The 25,028-nt window shown below is 54.5% G+C and overlaps 1 protein-coding gene across 4 annotated transcripts in view; it reads right to left on the reverse strand.

Annotated features, from left to right (window-relative positions):
- Positions 1-17,473, reverse strand: part of SPRYD3 (SPRY domain containing 3) — a 37,140-nt gene extending 19,667 nt beyond the window's left edge. For 2 of the 4 annotated variants that reach the window (XM_034792351.1, XM_034792349.1), the window contains exons 1-6: positions 17,373-17,473; positions 13,156-13,302; positions 11,918-11,993; positions 11,004-11,128; positions 9,604-9,739; positions 9,054-9,242 (exon numbers count right to left, since the gene is read on the reverse strand). In XM_034792351.1, the coding sequence (XP_034648242.1) occupies positions 9,054-9,242; positions 9,604-9,739; positions 11,004-11,128; positions 11,918-11,993; positions 13,156-13,283 (654 nt within the window). In that variant the 5' untranslated portion in view covers positions 13,284-13,302; positions 17,373-17,473. Of the gene's footprint in view, positions 1-9,053; positions 9,243-9,603; positions 9,740-11,003; positions 11,129-11,917; positions 11,994-13,155; positions 13,303-16,210; positions 16,329-17,372 lie in introns of those variants that run through there. The other 2 variants (XM_034792350.1, XM_034792352.1) reach the window with 2 other exon arrangements.
- Between the last annotated feature and the right edge of the window lie 7,555 nt (positions 17,474-25,028).

The raw sequence follows: 25,028 nt of genomic DNA on the forward strand, positions 1-25,028 counted from the left end.
ACGGAAAAGCCCTGGCTAGAGATTCAAGGGATTGGGGGAGGGGGAATTTAGCACGGGCAAAGTTATTCAGCACTAAGGGTGGCAAGATGGAAGAACAGTCTGCAGTCTCCCCTTCTAGGCTGGCCCAAGGGCGGAGGTAGTTTTCACCAATTGTTCTTTCCCGGTGGTTAGAATCAGAGAGCTAGCGTCAGTCGGAGATGATTAAAATCTCTGCGTGGTGCAGTGGGCAGAGCATAGGGAATTTGAAAATCATGTCCCAGGCTTTCAAGTGATTGTGATTCGCAGGCCCCCACCCCAACGTGGCACCCTCTTAGAGGGGCCTAATTCTCAGAAAGTCCCGAGCACCCGCGTTCTGGAAACCAGGCCATTTGATCGGTGGTTCAGATATGCAAAAAAAATCACTAGTCGCTTTCAAAGACATCAGTTCTGCTATTGCCTTGCTGGGTGGCATAGAGCAAGTCCTCACCCCCAACCCTGCTCTGTGCCTCAGTTCCCCCATCTATTACACGACAACGACACCAACCCTCCTTTATAAAGAGCTGAAATATCAGGCCCTTAAGTACATAAATCTGGGCCCCGTCCCCACAGTGTCTCAGCCCCTCACAATCCTTAGTGTATTTATCTGCCCAACCCCACTATTATCCCCATTACACATGGGGAAACTGAGTCACAGAGAGTTAAGGAGGAATTTTGTTGTCAAAGGCTCAAATGGCAGCTGGGTGCCTAACTCGCCCTGAAAATCCGTGTCCCCCTAAACGACTTGCCCAAGGTCACAGTCAAAGTGGGGACCTGAACCTGGGTCTCTCAAGCCCCAGGCTAGCACCTTAACCACTAGGCCTTCCTTCCCCTACAGGCCGCTTAGTCTCCCCATTGAAAAACTTGGCCGTATTCTCCATCGCAGCGTCAAGCTGCAGCGTAGAATGCGCAGCCTCGTCTTTGGATTCTAACGAAGCACGGCTGAGACCAGCATCGGAACACTGGGCACAGTTCTGGGGTCCCCCTTTTTAAAAAGGGACGTTAAAAATTGGAGAGGGAGCCACAAAAGTGAGCAAAGAGCTAGAAAAAATGCCTGACGCTGCTTTCAATCTGTTTAGTTGACCAAAAAAAAGACAGAGGAGACTTGATTACCGGGAACAGTGCTAGGAAGGGGTGCTGACTGCACGTACTCCTGGCCAGAGACGCTCAGATCACCCCGAACGCCGCCTCTTGCCCTCCCGCTGCTTGGGGATGGTTACTCACTCCCGCCCACTGATCGGCAGCACTGCTCTGCATCCCATCTCAGCCCTAGTCAGTGATGCCTTCCAGGCAGCGAGATGCCTGTACATGCACCTGGGAGCCTGGGCTAGTTCTAGGCAGGCTGGATGGACACCTAATACCTCTCTGATCTGTAACACAGGTGCAGCCAAATTAACATGGCCCCCGCCCCCTACTGCACTGCAAACTCTCAGCGAATTCGCTGCCCACCGTCGCCCCCAGCATCTCCCTTGGAGCCCCTGCCCACCGAATAGCCACAGACTGGGTTTGGGCGTAGTATCTGCTACAGCCAGCTAGCTCCGTGAAGGCACCATGCACTTGCAGCAGTAAGCGCTACAAGAAAAAAAAGGTTTGGATCCAGCATCGCCAGCCCCAAGCATCCAAAAATTTGGAGTCAGGCTCCAAAAGTCGTGAGATTATTTTTAAGCCAATCACGAGGTTTAAAAAATAATTTGTGATTCTTCATATTTGCTTTCCAGTTTCTGAACAGTTGGGGTCATGTTTTCTAGCTTTCCCCACAGCCACAAGGGCTAGAAACTTTCAATAATTAAACAAAAAAAAGAAGCTGAGGATGCTGTCACATGACTCCAGGAGATGGTGCTTTAAGGAGTAAAGAGACACCAAATAGCGAGAGAGTCATGAGAGAAATCACAGCAGCTGGCAACATGGCTATTTCCTGCCCAGATCCACAACCTTCCTAGCAACCTTTGCCTTAGCGGCGCTGGCGTCTGCCACCCCTGATTTCAGGCGGGCAGTTAATTTTGCAAACTCTTCCCGGTTATTATATAAAAGGCTGAATGCCGGCAGCCGCATGGCACCCCAGCCTCATCCCAACGCCACACAGGTCTGCTCCAACCCAGGAAGGTAATTGGATTGGCGTGCACTGAAGCTAGCCCCACAGGACAGTAGCGTGAGATGATCTCAAACGCTTTGCTGATGCCCCTCCAGCAAGCTCCCTGCCTCCTCTAACGTCAGCCAATGAAAATAAAAAGCCATCGAGTTTGCCTGGCATAACGTGTCCTTCACGAACTGCTGCCGCCTATTACCCATTGTTGTCTCAGCCCCCAGGTGCAGGGAAAGTCTCACGATCCAGTCCGTTCTTTCGCTAGGGCCCGAAGCTAAAAATCCCTAGATGTGCCACGGAGATGGCTCACCGAGTTCATCTCTCTGGCAACACAACAATGCCAGAGCCCACCCACTAGAGGGAGGCAGTGTGGCCCCGTGGACAGAGCACCGGCTATTCTGGGTGCTATTCCCAGCTCTGCCACTGTCCTGGGGCAGGTCATGGCACCACTGTGCCTCAGTTTCCCCATCAGGAAAATGGAGATAATGACACGTTGAAATCTACTGATGAAAAGCATGGTATAAGAGGACCCAAGCTAAGAGCCTTTATTGAGATTCCACTGTCAGTGCAGGGAATCTCACGCCATGCTGCTTAAAGCCACGCAGGCTCACTCCACCCCACACACTGTGGGGCAAGGCCACCCACGGACCCCCTTTCCCAGCAGGGATCAGGGTTAGTTATGCGCTCCAGTCGCTAGTGGGATGGAGCAGGCAAGAGAAAGGGGTCGGATCAGGCCTGAATTATACCGAGGATTAGAGGAAAAGACACTTTCATGCTCCTGGAGCGGCTGTGTAATAACATGACTGCCAGGCCTCCTTCCTTCCCAGAACACACTGCTTCAACCTCCCTTCCCGCAGTCTGGCTGAGCCACCAACATGTTCTTAAGGAGAGAAAATACACAGGAGGCAGCAAGGTCTAGCAGTTAGGGCACTGGAAAGATTTAGGACACCTGGGGTCTATTCCCGGCTCTACCACCAACCTGCTGCGCGACTTCCGGCAGGTGTCTGTGGCTTTGTCTAGATTAGGATTTAGAGGGGTGGTGGTGGACCACGGCGGCTAACTCGAGCTAAGACAGGTCTTCTCGGGCTGAGTAAAGAAAAAGCAGAGTGTCCTTCGGCACATGCTGGAAAGCCTAGGCTACCCCACGACATCCCACCTTTAAATCCCAGGCCTTGTCCACACACGCCCACACAGACGCTGCAACGCTTTAACTGTACCCAACTTGTGAAAGCACGAGCCCCGATAGGAATGCAGACTTACCAGTATAAAGGTGACTTATTCTTGTAGGGGAAACGGAACAAGCTACACTGGTCAAAGGCACCTCTACACCAGCATACCTGTGCCCACACTAGGGGCTGTACTGGTATAACCGGATGGGTTAACCAAAAAAAAATCACCCTGACCACCAGGGCAAAGGTCTAGACCAGGCCTCGTTTCCCTCCAGCGCTTCACTGGCCTTTTATTTATTTAATTTGCAGGCTCTCCAGGGCAGGGATCATCTCTCACTGTATGTGCAGGGCCCAGAACGACGGGACCCCCCCTATCTCAGTTGGGGCCCAAAGTGCCACCCTAGTGCAGATAACAGAAGTTCCACGAACATCGTGATGCTAAAAGGAGCCAAAGAACAAGCGACTTCTGAAAGATGCCAGAACCACAGCTGCTGGGGATTGGAGAATGGAGAGCCAGCTTTGCCCTGAGAGTAGCAGTCAGAGGGACCTCTGTCCAGGTCAGCAACTGGGGGTAGATACCCATGCTCTACCCTCTGTTTTAGAGAGAGGGAAACTGAGGCACAAAGAGTGGCTGCAACTTAGCTAAGGTCATCCACTGACCCAGCTCCTAGTCTTGGCTTTAAAAGCCTGCTCTTGCCTCATGCACAATTTCCCCACTGGGGACAACAGGTCAGGTAGCTTTGTCCAAGCCTAAGTCATCTCAGTGAGACGACCACACTGGTGCCAAGCTGCCATGCAGGACTACGGCTTCGCTGGCATGCCACAGCTGGGTGCTGATCCACTCCCCAGAAGAACCCAATACCAACTTGTCAGGGGAGCCCCAGTCCCCAGCTGCCAACAGCACAGGGAGTTCCCAAAAAGCTCATCTGATGTTTGCATTCGAGACCCCTCTCATCTGAGACAGTGTTTGGGGGGACAGATGACTTAGAAGTGAAGGGACAAAACTGGTCTGTCCCTGGGACAGAGCTTCTTACAGACAATCTCCCCCCTTGTGTGTCCAAGGCCCTTCTCCGAGCAGCCTGTCTCTTTTGGGAAACGGAAGGTCTCTAGATCAGTGGACCAGGAAATTAACCTATTTAAGAGTAACACTCTGCACTCATAAGGTGCTGTTGATTTGAGGATCTCTTTACAGACATTAAGCCTTCACACCAAGATTAGGAAGTTTTCGGGAGGGGAAACTGAGGCACAAGGCGGCGATGTGACATGGCTACGGTCACGTGCTGCATCAGTGGCAGAGCTAGGAGAACCAAGGAATCCCAGGAACCCCAGCCACCGCACCCTGCTGCTTTGGAGATGGGAGAGTTCAGCACCTGCGTGGGAATCCCTCTGCCCGAGAGGGTAACTGTAGCTTCTGCTGGGGCTGACGGAAACCAAAGGAGTAAAGATGGGGTGCCGCCCCACACAGGAGCCAGCTGTACCGTGAAAGAATGCAAGAGCCTATTTATAAAGCTCCTAATTCGGTGTTCACGCCACACCCTGCCAACCCTCCCGCGTCAATTAGCACCGTGCATTGTTTGAACGCTTGTGGTAGTGCGGCTGAGCTGGCCGGTATTTACATATGGCAAGAGGGAAGGGGGGGGGGGGGTGAGGAGAGAACCAAAGAGACTTGCCCAGGCAGGCAGGAGCGATGGCAAAACCCCACGCAGCCGTTCCAGGGAGCCGACGAGAAACACTCGCTCCGTCTAAAGGTCAGCGAGGGCCTTGGAATGTCTCTCTTGGCCCTGCCTCAAAATTCAACTTCACAGATGTTGTCTGCAATGAAATGTCAGAGGAGAATCGGGGGGAGAGGGGGAGGGGGGCAGTTAATAAAGGTTGAGACGGAAAAGGATGCAGCCCAAGACGGCGGATTCTTCCCCGCCGCGGCGCCTTGATCAAATGGTCCAGCCCGGCTCCATCCGGCACACACAAGCGGCCGTCACGTGTGCTGCGACGTGGGGCCTGCATTCACAGCTGCAATCCTTTAACAGCTGGAGAAAGTTTGGGTCCCGAGTTTGTTTTTGAAAAAGACTCTGGTGAGAGGGTAGAAATGCTCCGAGAGCTCCAGCTGGGAAGAGGAGGAGGCAGCAGCCGCTAGTGATTAGCACAAGGTTCTAGCTTCCAACCCCACTGACAGCACCACTTTGGGCAAGTCACGTCCACGCCCGCCCCGCACTCCGTGCCTCAGTTTCCCCATCTGTGAATGAAAGATTGCCTTTGTCTTCCTCTACCAGAGGGCTTTGGGATCCCCAGAGGAAAGAGGAGATGAAAGTACAAGGGCAAAAGGGGAGCACGGGGTATCTTCCGGAGGGACATTTCCCCTAGTAACCAACAAGCAATGAGTGCCTGTGCTCGAACTGATGCCTTCCACCCTGGCCGGTCCAGGGAGGAGAAGGAGATGGTATGCTTGGTGTTGGGAAGAGCCCTCTCACGAACAAGAATGGGCTCCAGACACTGCTTTGCACTCCATTACAGCGCCAGTCACCCCAATCCCCCAGACTAAGCCGGCCTCATAAGCCCCGCTGTGATGTGGGCAGATATTATTAGCCCTAATTTTACAGGGCAGGTAAGAGGGGCAGTCAGGGCAGAGCCTTGCCCGTGGTCAGAGACAGGGATAGAACCCAGGAGTCCTGACTCCCAGTCCCCTGCTTTAACCACAGCTCTCCCATTGCCGTGGGACAGCATGTGTCAGAGCTGTTTGAACATGCGGGACTCGGGGTGCGCCGGAAGCGTCTGGGGTAACGCAGCAGCCACAGGCTCGACCTCCACTAGAAGAGCGGCGAGCATCCAGACCCAGCGACAAAGGAAGCGTGAGATTCAGATGCCCAAGGTATGATCCACCGTCACGTTCAGCAGTTTCCTTTCTCACCCTACCGAACGCAGCAGGGTGCCGGAAGAAGGATAAGCGCTAGGCCCTATAGCTACGCCAACATGGCAGCTACCGCCAGCCCCGCCGCTGGGTTCGCTTGTGATGAACCGACCTGCTGCCCCCACTAGCTCTGGGGAGCAGCCGGAGCACAGAGATCCCTGCTCCCCAAAGGCAAGGAGGGGAGCAAAGCAGTGTTCCGGGGGGTGGGGGTGGGGGGTATGCTGGCCAAAAATGGAGCCAGGAGAGCCCACTCAACTGGAGGCGCTCAGCCCGTGGCAATGACCCATGTTGAGGGGTCAATGCTGCAGAGCACGGGCAGAGAATGTCCTGCGGAGCCAGCTTCTGCTGGGAAGCCGCACAGATGCCCGGCGAGGCCGAAGAGGTGGGCTCTTGTTTCGGCCCGCATCCCTTTGGGCCCATCCCCCCCTTTGATAGTCAGCCTTGTACCCTTGCAGGTAGGGAAAGGGGCTGAACAAGGACTAGCGCTGGACCTTGCCCACACCAGCAAGAAGCACGTCCACAGGTTGGGCTTGTGGGACCAAGGCCCGGAAGCTACATGACAACCCAGCCATGTGACGAGATCGTCACGTGGCAGCCGGAGATTTGCCCCCAGCCAATGAGGGACTTGCTCCTCACCCTCCCCCAGCCAGGGTAAAACCCACCCGATAATTATAGGGACCACGCTCCAGGTAACCATGGCAGCTGGGAAACAGAAACAGAGACCTGGGCCGTCACCCTCACTCCAGATCAGCATCCCCAGCAAGGATGGAGACGCATGGTCCTGGATTACTCGGCTAGCTTCAGCAGCAAGCGAACCAGCCTGTGGGACTCCACCTGCAGCGTCGCTCTCAGGAGCACCCTACAGTGGGGATTTTACTGGGTGGCACTGCAGGGAGAAGGACGCCATTGCCAAGCTCATTGTATTAGAGCAGCCCCGATGACAGATGGGCATCCCACGCACGCGTTCATACCCTTCCACAGGCTCACGCTGAAACAGAGCCGACTGGCTCGTTAGCTTTGCAGCCCTCTTCATGACAGAGCGAGGCTTTGCACCTGGCAGGATCAGTAAAGAGTGGCCTTGCCAACTCTAAGGCCGGGGCCGCCCATGGGTGAGAGCAGAGGAAAGGGAGTGAGGACTCCTGGGTTCTATCCCCAGCTCTGGGAGGGCGCAGAGCCCTGTAGGTAAAGGCAGGGATTGGAAGTCAGGACTCCCAGATTTTATACTGCCCTAGAGATCGCAACTGGTCAATTTCCCCATCTGTAAAAAAGGGGCTAATAACACTTATCCACAGATCTCACCGTGCTTTGCAAAGAGGGCTGAAGCGTGGTGTTGGAGCGATTGCAAAGCCCTGTAGCTCACAGCCAGCCAGGGCTAGAAGCACTTGGTGCATCGGTATAAATGCTTTCAGGACTAGGGCGCATCTTCAGAATTGATCTTGGTATAAAGCAGCTCCCAGTTATAGATAGTTAATAAAGATGCCCCAAATCTGTGAGGCAGAACGGCAGGCATGAGTCCTGAGAGACCTCAAGGCTTTCATCCCTAGGCCGAGTGAGACGGCGCGAGTGTCTGGCCTGTAACGCAGCAGAGCCCAAACCAGTGACTTCTGGACTCCCAAGCTAAGCACAGATCATACACAGCTAGTCTCAAATTTTCAGATCCTGCTGCTTCCCAGTGCCGAGCAGAAAGGAGGCACTGAGAGACCTTGGCAAAGACTTCAAGGCTCTACCCTCTAACTGGGTGGTGATCACTTCCAAGGCACCTATGAGATCATGCATCGCTGCCAGGGGTGCCCGAAAAGCAAAGCCAAGCAAGGTTTTCAAAGGAGCTGCTTGGAACAATTCCACTTTTTTGATGAATTTCCAGGGAGTAGGGGGAAATCCCCAGCACTGCCCCCACCTGGAGCTTGGCTAAAAATAAATAAGCATCTGTGCGTTTGTGAAATTAACAGCGCCAGCAATCTCGCTTTGGAGGAAAAGATCGCACAAGCCTGCACATTCTTGGGTAATGCTAACTCTATCTAGCAATTAGCCAGCACTTCCCCCCCCACTCACAGATCACAAAGCACTGTATGCAGGCAGATCAGCATCACTGTCCCTGTTTCACACAAGGGGAAACTGAGGTACTGGAAAGAGAACCAAGGGTTCCAGACTCCTAGTGCAGGGCCATGCTACCTCTCTGAGTAGCAGCTGGGGAGAAAAGATGTTTGGTCTCTTTGGTTCCTTAGGCTCCCCTATTATTGTATCCGCTTGTTGTCTCTCGTTTTAGACTTAGCTTGTCAGCAGCTCAGGGCAGATCTGCTCTGGGTTTGTCCAGCGCTGGACATTGGGGCGCCTAGAGGCTATCGCGGTACAACCAGCAGCAGCCACTGTAGCTTACAAGGCAGAGAAGGAGAATCTTTAAAACCTTATTCCTAGCTCCAACCTGTGCCCTGCCTGCCAGAGACCCTTAGTCCGGCCTCTTGGATTCAGAGGAATTTCCCTGTTTGACATCACAGCCCCTGGTAACCCCGGTAAGAACTCAAACTAACGCAAGCACAAAGCCAACCCCCTAAGCTCAGACCACTCCTCCCCGCAGCGCAGAGCCCAACACCTGCTGTAGAGAGAGGCCAATCTCTCAAGGGGACCCTGATCACTTGCCAGCTGGGCCTACAGCCAACACCCTGCACAGCACGTGCTCTGTAGATCCCGGCCCGCAGCACCTGCGGCACAGGGTTAAGAAGCTCTCTTTGGAATCCAGAGGGGCAGGAGACCCCGGGCAGGGGGAATGGCAGGAACTGGGCTATCTTAGCTCTAAGGAAGGACCAGGTTCAAAGCCTGCGCCCAAGCTGAGGGCCGACGTTGCCCTGGGTCGCCCCTGCAGGGAGCCAATCAGCTCGCTCACCGTGCCGCAGACCTTCACGTCGTGAAGCCGGCCCCACTCGTCCTCATAGCTGTCCACCATCATGATACTGTCATCCTCCTCGTTGCCCAGCTCGGCGTGAAGGTGGAGCCGAACCTCTTCTCCCAGCGAGTGCATCCCCACGGCAGGGAAGAGCCCGTCCGGGGACAGCGGCATTATGGTGGAGCCAACCTGCGGGATACAGCCAGCAAGACCCTCCATGAGCCTCCTGTACCTCTGGTGTCACCTGCTCACAGCAGGACAGGGCCCTGGTATCTCAGCTGATCCTGCCAGCAGTAGCAAAGTTAGCCACGGGAGCTGAACCTATGGGGTTAGGGGGTCTCTGCGGGTCACAGCTGAGTCACTCACTGGAGGAAGCCTGCTCTGCTGCTAATCTAGAGGATTTAGCCCCAGGAAGAGCAGCTCACACATTCTGCCCACCTCTGCAGATGGGAGAGTTCCACCGGCAACTTGGTTTTCGACAGATCCCTCCCCCCATAAGCAGTAAGAAACCCAGCCAGATCCGCAACCATTTCTACCGAGCGGCTCTCACCCTCTTTCCGTTCTTGGTGAAGAATATCTGGGCCGTCTGGACCTCAAAAGAAACCGGCTCGATCCCGCAGCCGATCCGATCCCCCGAGCTGCACTTCGTCCCAAACTGCCGGCCCTTTGCTCTGCCATTGTAGAGCCTGTGGGTGCGAAGAGCAAGGAATGACCTCGGAAAGCATCGTAGACGCCCCGACGGGAGACTCGCTCGCACCCCGGCTCGGCACAAAGGGCAAAATGAACACGCAGGGGAGGGAGGAACACTTCGCGACTATAGGCCCCTGGGCCTCCGCAGCGACATACAGCACTGTCAGGGCATCGTCGATGGAGTAACCCTGCCATTCGCATAGTAAGTGTCCAGGTGATCCCAGATAGCACTCAGCTAACCTCAATGCAGTTGCAAGAAGCCACCTGGACACCGGACAGCTTGGTATCTAGCTAATTCAGCCTGGCCGTCTATCCATCTTAGGTACTTATCAGTAGGGCTCTGAGCACTCCACAATCTTTAACGTATGGTACGTGTGAGGCAGGGCTGTGCTCTCATCCCCACGTACTGATGGGGAACCAAGGCCCAGTGTGGCGACATGACTTGCCCAAGATCACCCCGGAAGTCTGAGAGGCTTGAGCCCAGGTCTCCCAAGTGCCAGCCTGGCGCCCTAAGCCCTGGCCGTCCTTCCTCTCTGGACATGAGGGGATGAGCACAGAGGGTACAGACCTCACCACAGATGTGGTGCTGCCTCGGAAGGGAAGCAGATGGCGCAGCTCAGTGGAGCGCTCAGCAGGGTCCTAATGCCTGCTTAAGAAACTAGGGCTGACAGCACCAGACACACCACGGCAGTAGCAGCTTGGCACATTTTCCAGGTTCACACAGTCCTTTTGACCAGAGATAAGGAACACGCAGCTCCAGCATAAGGTGGGACGTCTACATGTCGAACGAGCTATGTGTCGTTTCCCCACTAAACCTCTGACTGCCAGAAGTTGGGATTGGACAACGGGGGATGGATCACTCAATGAACTGCCCTGATCTGTTCATTCCCTTTGAAGCAGCTGGCACCAGCCACTGTGGGAAGGCAGGACACGGGGCAAGCTGGGCCATTGGTCTGACCCAGTCCGGCCGTTCTTTTGTTCTTATGAGGATTGTCAGGTCAGGGCTTTTACTGCTGATCAAATTAATTCCTGCATCCACCCAACCCCCCATTCACCCCACACAAGAGTCACAGCCCCACTGACAGCGTCCAGCACCTAAAGCCCCCTCAGCCAAAGCAATCTGTGCCCCCCCCCCACACTCCTCCCAGCCCTTTTGAATCAGCAGCTCAGGAAATGCCACAGGAGACGCATGCGCCAATGTGCTCCCCAGCCACGCCTCAACGCTCCGCTAATCTGCCCCAGGGGTGGCACCCAACTCACTTGCCGTCGTCAGCATGGTAGGCCACGGAATCAGGCAGCCACCCCGGCTGATGGTCCAGGCTGTAATACTGCGGCACAAGGCCCACGGCGATGGTCCCCCGCACACCACTGTCCACAATCGACACCTGCAAGCAGTTACGAGAACAATCCTTTTCCAGTCCAACAGCAGCACTTCCTCACTGGCACCTGCTCACGTCAACACAGTGGCTTGGGTGATCAGCTAGGGCACCGCCACGCTGCACAATGACAAGTTGGCTGCACCTCCCGGAACAGGGGTGGCGAGAGAGTTTAGACTCAAGTGAGGGAGAACGGAGAAAAAACCAACAGCATAGGCCAGGCTCCATCTCCGAGAACGGAGCTTGAGCTGTTTGGCCTATCAAAGAGAAGAACGAGAGGTGATTTGATCATGGTCTCCAAGTACCTTCATGGGAAGAAAACACCGGTACTAAAGGGCTCTATCATCTAGCAGAGAAAGGCAGAGCAAGAACCCATGGCTGGAAGTTAAAGCCAGACACAGTCCGACCAGACACAGGACACCAATTTGTAACAGTGAGGGTCATTAACCACTAGCATAAATCACCAGTGGAAGTGGTGGATTCCATCTCTTAAGGACTCAGATCCAGACTGGATGGCTCTCTGGAAGGGCAGCTTGAGTCAGTTACTGGGCTCATTACAGGGGTAACTGGGGGAAATTCTCTGGCTGGTGTTACGCAGGAGGCCCCTTCCAGTCTTAGCATCCAAGAATCTCAGTACAGAAATCCCTGTCTGAACGAAGACAGCAGAGCTCTGAGACCCAGCACGCTGGGCTAGCAAGAGAGGACAAAAGATGGAGTCACCAGGAGAGAACAACAAGCACACGGAAGGATCTTTAGATCAGCTCCGACCCAGGGAGTTCACCCAGCCGGCGAGATTACCTCAAAGTAGTTGTTGTCTTTGGTCAGTGGGCGGGGGGCAACGTAACAGCCAACCTCCCCAGAGTTCCCATGGTAACTACAGACAAGAAATAAGAGGCCGGGTTACTTAAACATCGTGATCTGGGCACTTTAAATGATAAGGGATGGCAGGGTCTGGGTAGTCGACCACACCCATCTGGCGAAGGTGCCAGTCATGCTCACCTGCCAGCTGAGCTAGCGAATGGAACAGTCATTACCCAATTCATCGCCAAGTGCCCCCCGGGGCAGGAGACTAAGGCCTGGAGTTTCAGAAGCAACTGGCAATTTTGGGTGCCCCATTTGGGATGCCTTGGAGGGGGCCAATTCTCAGACAGACCTGAGCACCTGCACTCTGGAAATCAGGCCCCTTGGAGGTGTCTCAAGTTAGGCCCCCAAAAATCACAAGTCACTGTGGAACATTTAGGCCCAAGGGCTCAGAAAGCAGATTGGACAGCTCTGCTTCCTGGCTGCAGTCCTAGGGCATTCCACAAGGCGGCTGGCCCTAAGCAGCAGAAGTCCTTTGTTCCCCACTCCCCTTACTTATGGGATTTGCAACTCAGACCAATCAGCCGCCATCCAGGCCTTGGAAACACCACATCTGCAACTAACATTCTGCAGTTCTAGAGCATTTCAAAGCACGTTACACACACTTATGCCTTATGGTGAGGTGGGTCAGTATCCTTCCCCCCATCCCAATGTACAGATGGGGAAACTGAGGCCTAAGGTAGATGCCAGGAAAAGAATCTATCTCCTCTAGGGAAGCCTTGTTGCTTGGGACATTAATTAGTCAGGACAAAGCCCAGGAGAATATACTGTACGTCACAACCTCGTCCTAACCAGCAACACTGGATGGAGGAGGGGATGGATACAATGAGCCAATTCTAGCTCTAATCTTTGTGAGTCTCAACCCACTGGCATAACCCCAGGATGCATCATTGTTCAGTGAAGATGTTCAAGTTAAAGCATCCATCTGACACCTTTGGGTGCAACACCCAGTGCAGAGAAAGGATCAGACTGGAGCTCTCAAGCAAGGCCTTCAGAGACCTCATCAATTTCACTTTATTGACTCATAGACTTTAAGGTCAGAAGGGACTTCATTGCCTAGCTGCAGAGGCAGAGGGAGACGGTACCCAGCCACAATGGACCCCTTCCCCGTGCCAGGCGAGAAGGCTGCTCCTTGCTCTCCACCCACTTTCCAGTTTGCCAGTCCCGCCAGTCACCTCAGTGTGTCCCCGTCGACGAGAATGTGTTTGAATCTCTCCTGATAGCGGACAGCCCGCACCTCCCGGATCTCCCGGATCCTCCTCCTCCAGTTCAGGAACCGGTAGTGCAGGTTCAAGTCATCCATTATGGCTGTGAGAGTCAACCTATTGAAAGGAAGGGGGTAAGAAGTTAGCTACCAAGCACATACAGCAGGTGGCATGAGACCCTGGAGTCCCCCAGCCAAGATATCATCTCTGCTCCTGAAAAGCCAAGACAGCCACAAGGCATTAGCCAGACATCAGAGGAGACTCGGGCCTTGGAAGCCTGGCTCTTCGAATCACTGAACGACAGCAACAGCACGTACTTCCTACACTGGCCCTCCTACATCCCACACGGTGTGAACCGTTACATTACGCTGAGGGATTGGGAGCCAGACAGGCGCTGCTGTTCTCCTACCTCAGGCTATGATCGAATGCTAGAGCATGCATAATGCACCTGATAAACCAGTCAGAAAGGCTTGCACCACTCATGTTAAGTATTAGCCCTGTTCTAAAGGGGCAAACTGAAGCACAGATCGAGGCAGTGACTTGCCCAAGGATACACAAGTCAGCAACAGAAAAGGGGAGAAAATCCAGGAGTTCTGACTCCCAGCCCCTGCTTCAACCTCTAAGCTCCCACTCCCAGCCAATGGGTAGAACCCAGGAGTCTTGACTCCCAGTCCTAGCTCTAACCACAAGAAAACACTTCCTCTATTACTCTCCTCTAAGCCAGAAACCTACAAAGAGATAACGGCCAAGACTACATGCCAGTGGCAAGATAGTTTTCATTTGACCCTCTGGATGCTAACACCACTCTCTGGTGCCAGGGGAAAGCTGTACAGAGACACCAGGAACTGGAAACAGACGCACTCTTCAAAGCTCAGAGGGGGTACAGAGGAGGAGAAGAGAGAAAGCAGCACTTGGTTACAACAGAATGCTGGCCTCACCCCCCAGGCCACATTGTGTCCACACACACAGTTATTCCTCCCCGAGCCCTCAAAGAAACCTTGCCTCCTCTAACCCATGCAATCAAACCCAGCTGGACTGATCCACTCTGCTGTTTCCAGATCTCTTAGCCCCACCATCCCTCACACAACACTGAGACCTTTCTGAGCCCCCGGCTCCAAAGACAGCCCCTTGCCACCACCCATTCCCAAAGCTAACCCCTGTGCTGGAAGTCACACATTGAGTGTCTGGGATTTGGCTTATTTGCATTCTGTAGCACTTAGGAGGCCCAGTCATGGACCAAGAGCCCACTGCGCTAGGTGCCACACAAATGACAATCACTTGCCCCAAAGAGCTTACCAACAGATGGATACAGACAGATGGGAGAGCCCAAGGAAACAATGTGGGTCTAGACAATGGGCAGTGTTTTGTGTAGGCCCCACAGCAAAGCAGAGCTTTAAGGAGAATCTTGGAGGAGGACAACGAGGTAGCGTTGTAGATGTTTACAGGGAGCAAATCCCAAACATGAAAGGCAGGATGGGACAAAGCACGAAGGCACTTGTTTGAAAATGCAACAAGAGGACGACAGAGGCTGGCATCACGGACTGGTCGGAGGAGGGAGTCAACATCTCGATAGTGACCGAGATGACAGGTAGGGCAGGGAGAACTTCCAAGACAGCTGGAAGAGCTGCAACCCCAGCTCAGAAGCAGAGACCATTAGGGTGAACCTGCCCAGCCTCCCCAAAAGGGGGTGGGGTTTCTGATCAATCCCTAAACACAATAGAAGCTCACAGGGACTTGGACCCACCATAAATCCCTTTAAGAGTTTTAGCAAAGGATGTGACCTGTGTGTTGGTGAAACCGGAGTTCATTCACTCGAGACAGCAAAATTAGTGCGATCAGAGCACCAGTAAGACAAGCCTGGTATTTATTCAAGGCCACTGGCATTAATGCAACCCAAAAGCAAGGCTGGAAAACCCACACTCCCAGGATGAGCAGGGAGCTTCCAGAGGCTAGAAGGAGCAGAGCTGAAGGGTGACTAGGCCATTTATTTCTACAGAGATCCAAGCTTCCTTTTTTAAAAAAGGAAGTTCCATTTCTAGCTCTTACAGTTGGGCAGACAACCATTCAAACATGACCAGAGCCCTGTGCAGCACAATGCTGCCTAAGGCTATGTCTACACTACAGAGCCTATGCTGGCGCAAGTGTATCAGCACAGCAGTATACACCACCAGAAGGAGTTCTATTGGCACCACCTCCCCAAACGACATTAGCTATGCTGGTGTAGACCAGGCCTCAGTTTGCAGACAGACACAGCCCCAGTGCTTCTGCTGCTGCTCAGATCCTCCCCAAGAAGCCACAAAACTGATCAGCCTCACATCAGTTTCATTTTGCCTGTTGGGAAAAATCACTAGCAGCAGTAGTTACTGGAGTTTTTTTCACTGCGGAGTAGCCTGGAAGAGAGGCAGCGAAGGAAATAGCCTCCATGCACAAAGTACAAGACTCGGCAGTAGGGTAAGGCACCTTGTCTTTTCCTGAAGTCAGAAGAAAGCCAAATGGGGCACAGGTGGTGTCAGATTAGTGGTGTCTGACTTTACAGACCCCATCTGCTCCGTTCACCTCAGGTTTGATCAAACAATACCTACACCTTTAATGAGCACAGCACAACTGAAAAAAGGGCCTTTCACAGTCATTCAGGCTAATGTTTTCAAATGATGCCAGTGGTTTCAGGAGTCTCAACTGGAGCACAGCACCTCAGTCCTGATTTTTAGGGATTTTCAGCGTTCACATCTGCAATCAAAGTCACCAGGATTTGGGGCTGTTCAACACCTCTGAAAATCAGGACCAAGATGCAGGCAACCCAAACAAATTAAGGTCCCGCAAATCACTGATCCCCTTTGGGAAAGTTGGCCTTCAAACCTAAGCTGTTCCCACCCAAACCACAGACTTTGCTCTGGTCTGGAAAGCACCCAGCAGGCTCCTGGTGCTATATGCAGAATTACTAATAATGTCAGTATACTAGCTCTGACGGCCAATGCTACAGGGACAGGCATTTTAGAATCGAGGACAGATAAAATAGGTTACTAACCTATTTTATGGGGGATCTGGCCTCTTCCAGATGCTTGGGAGTGACAGGGCCCATGAGAGCATGAGCAGCAGTGAAGAAAATGCAGACATACAGCGATAACCAAGGGACTCCTGATGCCAAAAAGCCATCATGAGAAGCACCCCCGACAAAGCAAAGCCCCCATTCCCTCAGCACTTGCCTAGTCCTAGGACAGGTCCCCAGACTCTCTCAGTGCCCAACCACCTCTCCTCCCATGATCTCTGGGCCCCTACCTGCCACCACACACACGCACTGCCTAGGGGACCCAGGCAGATACCCAAGTAGAGCATCCATGGCTACCACCAGCACCTCATCCATTTCCCTCCTACAACGAGGCACCCACTGCCACCTGCCCACTCACCTTCCACAACAGGGCACTCAGCTATACCAGGGCACCAGCTCATGAAGCACCTGCCACACTCACCTCCCCTCAACCAGGAGAACATAGGCATCCTCCCTCCCCTCTCTGGAACACCCTTCGTACCTAGGCAATTCCTCTCCCCTTCCCTGCCTAAACCACCGCAGTTGTCCCCTTACATCCCACTGGGCACCCCCTCCCTTTACCTTACCCAGACCCCAGGGCACTCTTCCCCCCTTTCACTTACCCACCCTGGACACCTACTTCCTCCCCACAACTGGGCAGTCTCTCCCTTCACCCACCCTGGGTATCTCCTCCCCCTCAGCTACCCTAGGCCCAGGGCATCCCCCTTCCCCTATCCTCCTGCATACCACCTGCCCTGGGCATCTCCCCCTGCTCTCCCCCCAGGTATCCCTCCCATAACCCACCCTGGGCTTAGAGCATCCCCCTTCCCTGGTCCTTACCCTCCCCCTCACAGGCATCCCCTCCTCCCTGGTATTTCTCCTTCCCTCGCCCCCAGTAACCCCCACCCCGGGCATCCCTTCCCACTGTCCTTCTCCTTACCTGCCCTGGGTATCCCCTCTACGGGTATCTCTGCCCCCACAGCCCACCCTGGGCTTAGAGCATCCCTTCCCCTTCCCCTCGCCCTCCACCCCACCTGCCCCGAGTATCCCCACCCCCCAGGATCCCCCCTTCTCAGGTATCCCCCCCCCACAACCCACCAGGGCATCCGTTCCCCCGTCCTTCTCCTCCTCCTCATCCCCCCGCCCCCGGGTGCCCCCTTACCCAGCCAGGCCCGTCCTCTCCCTCCATGGACCCCTCCCCACTCGTCTCTCCCGACCGGCTCCGGCTCTGCCGCCACCGCCCGCCTCAGGTCACATCCGGGTGCCCCCCCACACACACCTAGCCGGCTCTCCCCTCCCGCCCCCCGATAGCCGGTCCGGCCAATCACCGAGCGCTCCGCTTTGACGGGCAGTGCTATGGGCCAATCGGAGGCTGGGACGGGCGAGCGCGGGGCGGGGGCTGAGCGGGAGGCCCGGCCTGGGGCTGGTCATGTGACGCTGGCGGCTCTGGAGGTTGCGCTGCTGGTGATGACGCCCCGCGCTCGGGGCGCGCGATTATGACGTAAAAGAGGGGTGGGGCTAAACGCAGTCCTGGGGCTGCAGACAGCCAACGGGAGGGGGAGAGGCGCCTTGGACCCTAGACTGGGGGAGCCTGACCCCTGGACTGGGGAATGGGGGCCCCCTGGGCACTGGACTTGGGGGGCCATAGACTGGGGGAGCCTGACCCCTGGACTGGGGAATGGAGGACCCCTGGGCACTAGACTTGGGGGGCCATAGACTGGGGGAGCCTGACCCCTGGACTGGGGAATGGAGGACCCCTAGGCACTTGACTTGGGGGGCTACAGACTGGGGGAGCCTGATCCCTGGACTGGGGAATGGAGGACCCCTGGGCACTGGACTTGGGGGGCCATAGACTGGGGGAGCCTGACCCCTGGACTGGGGAATGGAGGACCCCTGGGCACTGGACTTGGGGGGGGGGGGACTGGGGGAGGGGGACCCCTGGATGCTAAAATGGGGGTGGGCAACTAGAGCCCTTTAATGGGGGACCCCTGGGTGTTAGACTTGGGGTCCCTAGACTGGGGGAACCTGTGGGTGCTAGATGGGGGGGCCCTATAATTGGGGAGCCTAGGGCACTCCTGGGGACTAGAATGGGGGTGCCACCTAGAGCCCCTTAATGGGGACTTCCACAGGGGGCTATGAAAGGTTCCAGCTTGGGGCCCTTTAAAGACCCTCCTCAGGGTACTAAAATGGAGGAGGTGCCACCTAAGGCCTGTACAAGAGTAACCACCCAAGTCTTATAAGGGGATGATACCCCAGGGTTTTATAATGGGGGATCCCTGGGGCATTGTAAGTGAGAGGGACCCACTGAGCCTTATAAAGGGGGGTACCCCCATAGCCCTAGAATGGTGGGTGACTAGGAAGGCTGTGTAAGGGAAGGGGTCCTCCAGGACACTGTTAATCATGTCATGGAAAATAGCCCCCCTCCTCAGGGCCTAGGCCTGTCATACTGTTTAGGTGCTGGTTGATACGGGGGGAGGAGGCGCCACCTGTCAACCCACCAATCGGAGTCCCAGCCTCCTCCCCATTCTCACCAGTTGCCCCTGAACTTCACTTGTGGGCCCATCCACCCACCCAGTCTCACATATCAACCTCTGGCTAGTAGGCTGGTTTGTCTAGCCCAATGGCTCTCAAACTTTTTTACTGGTGACCCGTTTCACATAGCAAGCCTCTGAGTGAACCCCCCCTTATAAATTAAAAACACTTTTTAATATATTTAACACCATTATACATGCTGGAGGCAAAGTGGGGTTTGGGGTGGAGGCTGACAGCTCATGACCCCCCCATGTAATAACCTCGTGACCCCCAGTTTGAGAACCCCTAGCCTCTAGCTCATCAACATCATACATTTTCCAAGCCCTTGGTACTATTAGTTTGCATGAGAAGGAGATACACAAAATTGCAAGCGGTGATATTCATACATTATTCTTCCGCTCAATCTTTGGTTCTGGTGTTGGAAGGATGGGCTAGTGGGTAGAGCCCTGGCCTGGAACTCAGAAAACCTAGGTTCTATTCCCACTTAGTCACAAACTCCCCTGGCTAACCTTGGGCAAGTCCCTTAATCCACTTTGTGTCCTAGTTCCCCATCTGTAAAATGGGACTAATGGCTGAGAACTGTGAGAGTGAACTCCATTAGTGAGTGGGGGAGGGCTCAACTCATACAGTGAGGAGGGCCCTAGAAGGAACTGCAGGTTGTTAGCAGCTTGGCAGGCAGGTGAAAAGCCTACCACTGCCCGGGCTGTACTTGTGAGACTTCAGGCCCTGAGCTGAGCTCCTGCATTGAAATCACTATGGCCCCTGCTGGTGGGTAGCTCACCTCTCTGCACTGCAGGTATCTCTGGGATGCTCCTTCCTGCTTCTTGTGTGGCAGCTCAGAGCTCCTGGCCTCTTGCAGCTCAGACACCTTCCAGGTTTCTAAGCAAGCAGGAGGACATTTCCCTTGCTTCCCCGCCCCATCGCTTATGATCCGTTTTGTGAGCCTGGGGAATGTGCCCAAGGTAACCCCACCTGGGCTCCTGGCAGCTTCATGCATTGCTAGCAGGCTATGGGCTCTGTGACCAATCCGCTTCCTTCTCCCTGCCCTCCTCCCCCAGCCGAGCCAGGACTCAGGAGAACTAGCAGGTTCAGGCCCCGCTCTCTCCTGCTTTGCCCCCTTGATGCCCGCTTTAGAGTGGCCAGACTTTACATGAGCCTGAACCAGCCTAAAAAGGACTTGAGCATTTTACCCAGGAGGGGCCAACTCTTCCCCTTGCACCTCCAGAGCTCCCCTGCCCCACCCCAGAAGGGGCTATCTCTGCCCCTCTCAGCCCCAGAACCCTCTCACCCTGCCTTCTGAGGGGTGGTCTCTGCCCCTCTCATGCCCACAGCTCCCCATCCCACCCTGAACAGGGCCATCTCTGTCCCTCTAACCCCAAATCCCCCCTGCCTCATGCTGGGAGGGGTCATCTTGGTCATCCCCCTCCCCATAGCAGAGCTCCCTCTGCCCCACCCTGGGAGGGAGCTGCCTCTATTCGTCATCCTGGACATGCCTGCATTTGAACTCCACCTTCTTCTGTTTTTACACCACGGGTCAAATTCCTTCCTGGAGTAACTCCCCCACTCCCCCTTGGGGCTGGGCCTGAGGTCCCTCTCTCCTCCGATCCGTGGTTCTTGGCTCCGCGCATGTTCCCTTCCCCCGTTAGCTCAAGCATTGCTTGGCTGACGTCCAGCCTAGCCCTCCAGCGAGCTGTGCCCGTCCAGTCACTGGCTCTGCCGCAGGATGAAGGGGACGGCGTCCAGATTGCTGGAGCGGCCTCGTGTCCTTCAGAGCACTGCGGTGAGTCCTCTGGGCTGAGGAGCAGCCGGGGCAGCCGAGCAAAAAACCTTCTGCATTGGCAAGAGCAGGCGGGTCACCTGGTGGCCTGCAATAGCTACTGGGGAGGATGATGCAAAACCAGGCCTCTGATACACACACACACACCCACAGCGCTGCTCTGAGCCAGGACTTCTTCATTGCTAGGCAGCATGGGGGAGATCTGGCTAGCAAGGGAAATGCCAATTCCCTGCTCCCCAGCTAGGGGAATAGCTGTTTTTCTGTGGGTTGCATCCCCCGTTACTAAATGATTGCCCCCCGTCTAGGACTCTGTGGTTGTCGCTGCCTCACACACAGAAGGCATCCAGACCTTCCCAGCGTTAACAGGGACAGAACTCGGATGCACCTGCTCCAACAGCCCAGCCCTTGGCGTTAAAGGAGAATCTCCATCGGCAGCAGGGGGCCTATGACACACAGTGGAGTAGCTCTGATTCCCATCCAGCAGGGGGCAGTGGTGCACATCCACCCAGTGAGTGGCGGCGAAATGACTTGCTGAATGACTTCCTGAATCCTGTGGAAGAGCTGGCAAAACCCAGGAGTCCCAGCTCCCACTTTGTTGTTCTAACCCCTCAACCACACAGCCAAGAACAGAGCCTGAGGGTTCTGGCGCCGGTTCCCCTAACCCCTGGATTCTCCCCTGCTTGGCACCTGGCATTAGTCAGTTACACCTGTGCAGAGCGGGTTTAAAATGCTGCCACAGAGTGAGGGGTGAATTCTGGTCAGGGAACACTTTACAACCAACTGTGCACAGGTACCAGCAGGGGAACGCTGTCCGGGCCCACTGGGCATAGCTGAGATCACCAGACTCCTGCAAACTGCATTCTTAGGGTCAGATTTTCCCAAGCACCTGGCACTACTGAAGCCAGGTTGTCAAAAGAGATCAGATTCTCTCCCCCCGCCCCTCCCCAGCCTCCCTAGACTAAATGGCCTGGTTTGAAAATCTGCCTTCCTGTTCAGGTGCCCAGATAGCCAGATAGGAGCTGGGGTGGGGGGGCGCTGAGCTCTTGTGAAGAGCTGGTTATCGTCTCACGTGGTGGAAACCCGAGGCCTCTCCATTGAACTCAGTAGAGTCCATTTAGATTTCATAGAGACATCAAGGCCAAAAGGAACCATTGGCATAATCTCGTCTAGACCATCCGAAGCATATTCTACACCATTGTGGCTTGCCAAAGGGGGCTGGGATGGTCTAGTAGTTAAGGCCAGTGGCAGATTAGCCACTGGGCCAATGGGGCCCATTCCCGGGGGCTCTGGAAAAATGGGCACCCCACACCCCAACCCCGCTCCCTGGCAGGAGTGCTGGGCTGAGCAGGGCAAGAGAGGGGGACTGCAAGTGGAAGGGGTGGGGAGGGACCCCCACTTGCTCTGGCCCAGGGCCACACAAAATCGTAATCTGCCTCCGATTAAGGTGCTAGCCTACAAATCCTCTGCTCTGCCACAGATTCTCCGTGTGTCCTTTGGCAAGTCACTTAGGCTCAGATCCTCAAAGGTATTGATTACCCGTGGGAGTCAGGCACCTCAATACCTTTGTGGATCTGGGCCTTTCACTCTCTGTGCCTCAATTTCCCCACCTGTAACATGGGGATAGTAGCACTGCTCTGCCCCAAGGGGTTGTGTGGAGCTAAATCCATTAAAGATTAGGAAGCACTCAGGTGTATGGTAATCGGGTGCTGTAAGTGCCAAAGACAGACAGTCGGACCTTCAGCATAGCACACGCCATGTAAGTCACCCGCTAAGTCCTCCATTGAGCCCAAAAGCGCATGGCTGAGTCAGGGGCTACCCTTTGGGAAGCTATCCAGGCTTGGTTCATAGATTCCAAGGGACGGAGCTCCACATCCCTTGGGAAGCTGTTCCTATGACTGATTTCACTCCCGGCTACAAATCCACCTCTTTTTTCCTGTTGGAACATAATGGACAAACGTAAACAGAGATCAGGCCCTAGGGGTTAAAATCCTGCCCTGGGGCAGCGCGCAGGGGCATGCTGGGTGGAAATTGGGGAACTGCAAAGAGGGTGAGGGGTGGATCTCAGGAAAAGCAAGAGGCATGTTCCGCTCAGGGCCGAAGAACGCCTTGTTTATGGGAAATGGACTGTGGCTATCTCCCAGGGCTGCTTGATTGTGTTCCAGAGGACGGAGCTGCACTTGGGAGTCCTGCTCAGAAATCGTCACCTCTTGGATGGCCTGGAACAAAATCAGAGCCCCCCACCCTGAGCGGGGGTACCCCACTCTGTCCCCACAGCTCCAGGCCGGAGAAAGCAGAGAGGCCGGTCCATCACTAGCACCACTTTGCTTGCAGCTCTGGATTGCATTTCAAAGGTGGCTCCGCTGCCCTGCACCCAGTTAGTCCTCCGAAAGCGAAGGGTTAAGGGGCGCCATCCAGTGGCAAGCATCTGCAACAGTCGCTTCTTACCAGGGAGAGGTCCTGCCCCTGGGATATGATTGGTACAAATTCAAGTTCAACAGCTACTTGGACAGTTAATTAACAGCACCTCTTTCCTCGGCCCTTTGGGAGACTGGAGCCCCTGCAAGTGGAGTTGCTTAATGACAACATTTCACTCTTCTCAGCCAAAGGAGGGTCACAATCCCCCTTTTCCCAGTGGATAAACGGAGACACCAGCAGGTCGAGTGACTCGCCAAGATCACCCAGCAGCTGGGACTAGAACCGGGGTCCCAGCCCAGTGCTCGATCCACTAGGCCCAGTGCATCTTCAGGGGTGTGGGTGTGTGGGTGTGTACTGCTACTGATGTAAAGGAAAATTAAGAATGCAATATTCTCAAGCACCTCGCCATCCATCCAGGCTCCAGGGACAATCATTTGCTAAAGGCACAGTGCTTTGCTGAGGGTGATGCCGAGTTCGGCACCTTGCTCTATCCCAGACTTGTGACCTTGGGTGAGTCCCTTTAAGGGCTCTTTGCCTCAGTTTCCCCATCTGTAAAATAGGGCCAACAATACTGACCTGCCTACATCCCAGGAGGGTTTTGAGGATTAACCAGTTGCCGGTTGTAAAGGGATTTGGCTGGAAAGCACTGGGTGGGAAAGCCGTGTAACACTGATTTCTGTCTGCTCCTCTTACCCCCCTGCTCTTGGACTCTATAAGGATTTGCAGGAGCAGAATCCAACAGAAAACTGAATTTTGTTATTTTTAAAACATGTAAGAAAAGCTGATTAGTGAAAATGAGAGGCAAGGAAAGAAAAACGCTGGAAGCAATGGGGGAAGTAGCCAGAACAGAAACGCTGGAGGTGAGCAGTTAAAATTTCCAAGAAATACTAACAACATCCAAAGATCTTTACTGACGTTAATAAAGCCCCACGAGAGAGATAGGAAAGTAATATCATCTGCACTCTCCAGACATGGCAACAGAGCCACAGGCAAGGAAAGTGACTTGGCCAAGGTCACGCAGTCAGTGGCAGGGCTGTTCATAGAACCCAGGAGTCCTAATGCCCAGTCCCCTGCTCTAGCCACTAGACTACACTTCCTCCCTGAGCCAGGAACAAAACTCTGATATCTTGACTCCCATTCCCCTCCTACAACCTCTAAACCACACTCTCCAGAGCTGAAAATGGAACCCAGGAGTCCTGACTCCTAGTTCCTCCTGTTCTAACCACTAGACAACACTTGCCCCCAGAGCCAAGAACTCAAACTGGGAGTCCTGACCCTCAGCCCTCTGCAGCCACCACTGTAACACATCCCCTTCCAGAGCAAGAAATCCAAGAGACCTGACCCTCCCTAGGACCCTGCTCTAACCGCTAGTCAAGAACCCAGGAGGCCTGACTCCCATGCCCCACTCTAATCAGTAGACCTAGCCTGCCAAATAAGCACATTGTTTTAAGACTCACAAAGGCCAGCAGTAAAAATGATGTGTTATGTTTTAGGAAAGAATTAGACAGGGGAAGGGAAATAGCTCGGCGATTGGATTACACAACAGAGATGGGCTGGAAGCATGAAATATTCCAGGCATTTAGGCTCCATGCAAAGGCAACAATATTCATTCAGACCCTGAAAAAAATGTACTTTTGAGGGAAGAAGGGGGGGGGAACCCATGATCTCAGCCCAGCGCCCCCAGGGAAAGGAGGGGAAATCAGAGATTGGGCACCAGGAAATTGTTTGCTCTTCACTTCTTTGGGGTTGGGTTAAATGAAAGTGGTTTCTGTTTGGTTGCGGGGCGGGGGGTTGTTTGGTTTTTCAAAAAAGATGCTCAGAGAATTAGACCCAAATCACTGGAAGAAAAATTGCTGTGGGGGCGGGGGGGATGGGAGCTCCCACGTGGGAATGGGGGCGATGGAGATGGGAGCTGATCCCTTGGGAATGGGGAGGGGTGGAGATGGGCTCTCCCACTTGGGAATCGGGGGTGGTGGAGATGGGCTCTCCCACTTGGGAATGTGGGGAAGGAGATGCGAGCTGATCCTTTGGGACTGGGGGGGGATGGAGATGGGCTCCCCCACTTGGGAATGGGCCTAGGCGGGATGGAGATGG

Source organism: Trachemys scripta, chromosome 16 (assembly GCF_013100865.1).
Source record: "Trachemys scripta elegans isolate TJP31775 chromosome 16, CAS_Tse_1.0, whole genome shotgun sequence".
NCBI lineage: Eukaryota > Metazoa > Chordata > Testudines > Emydidae > Trachemys > Trachemys scripta.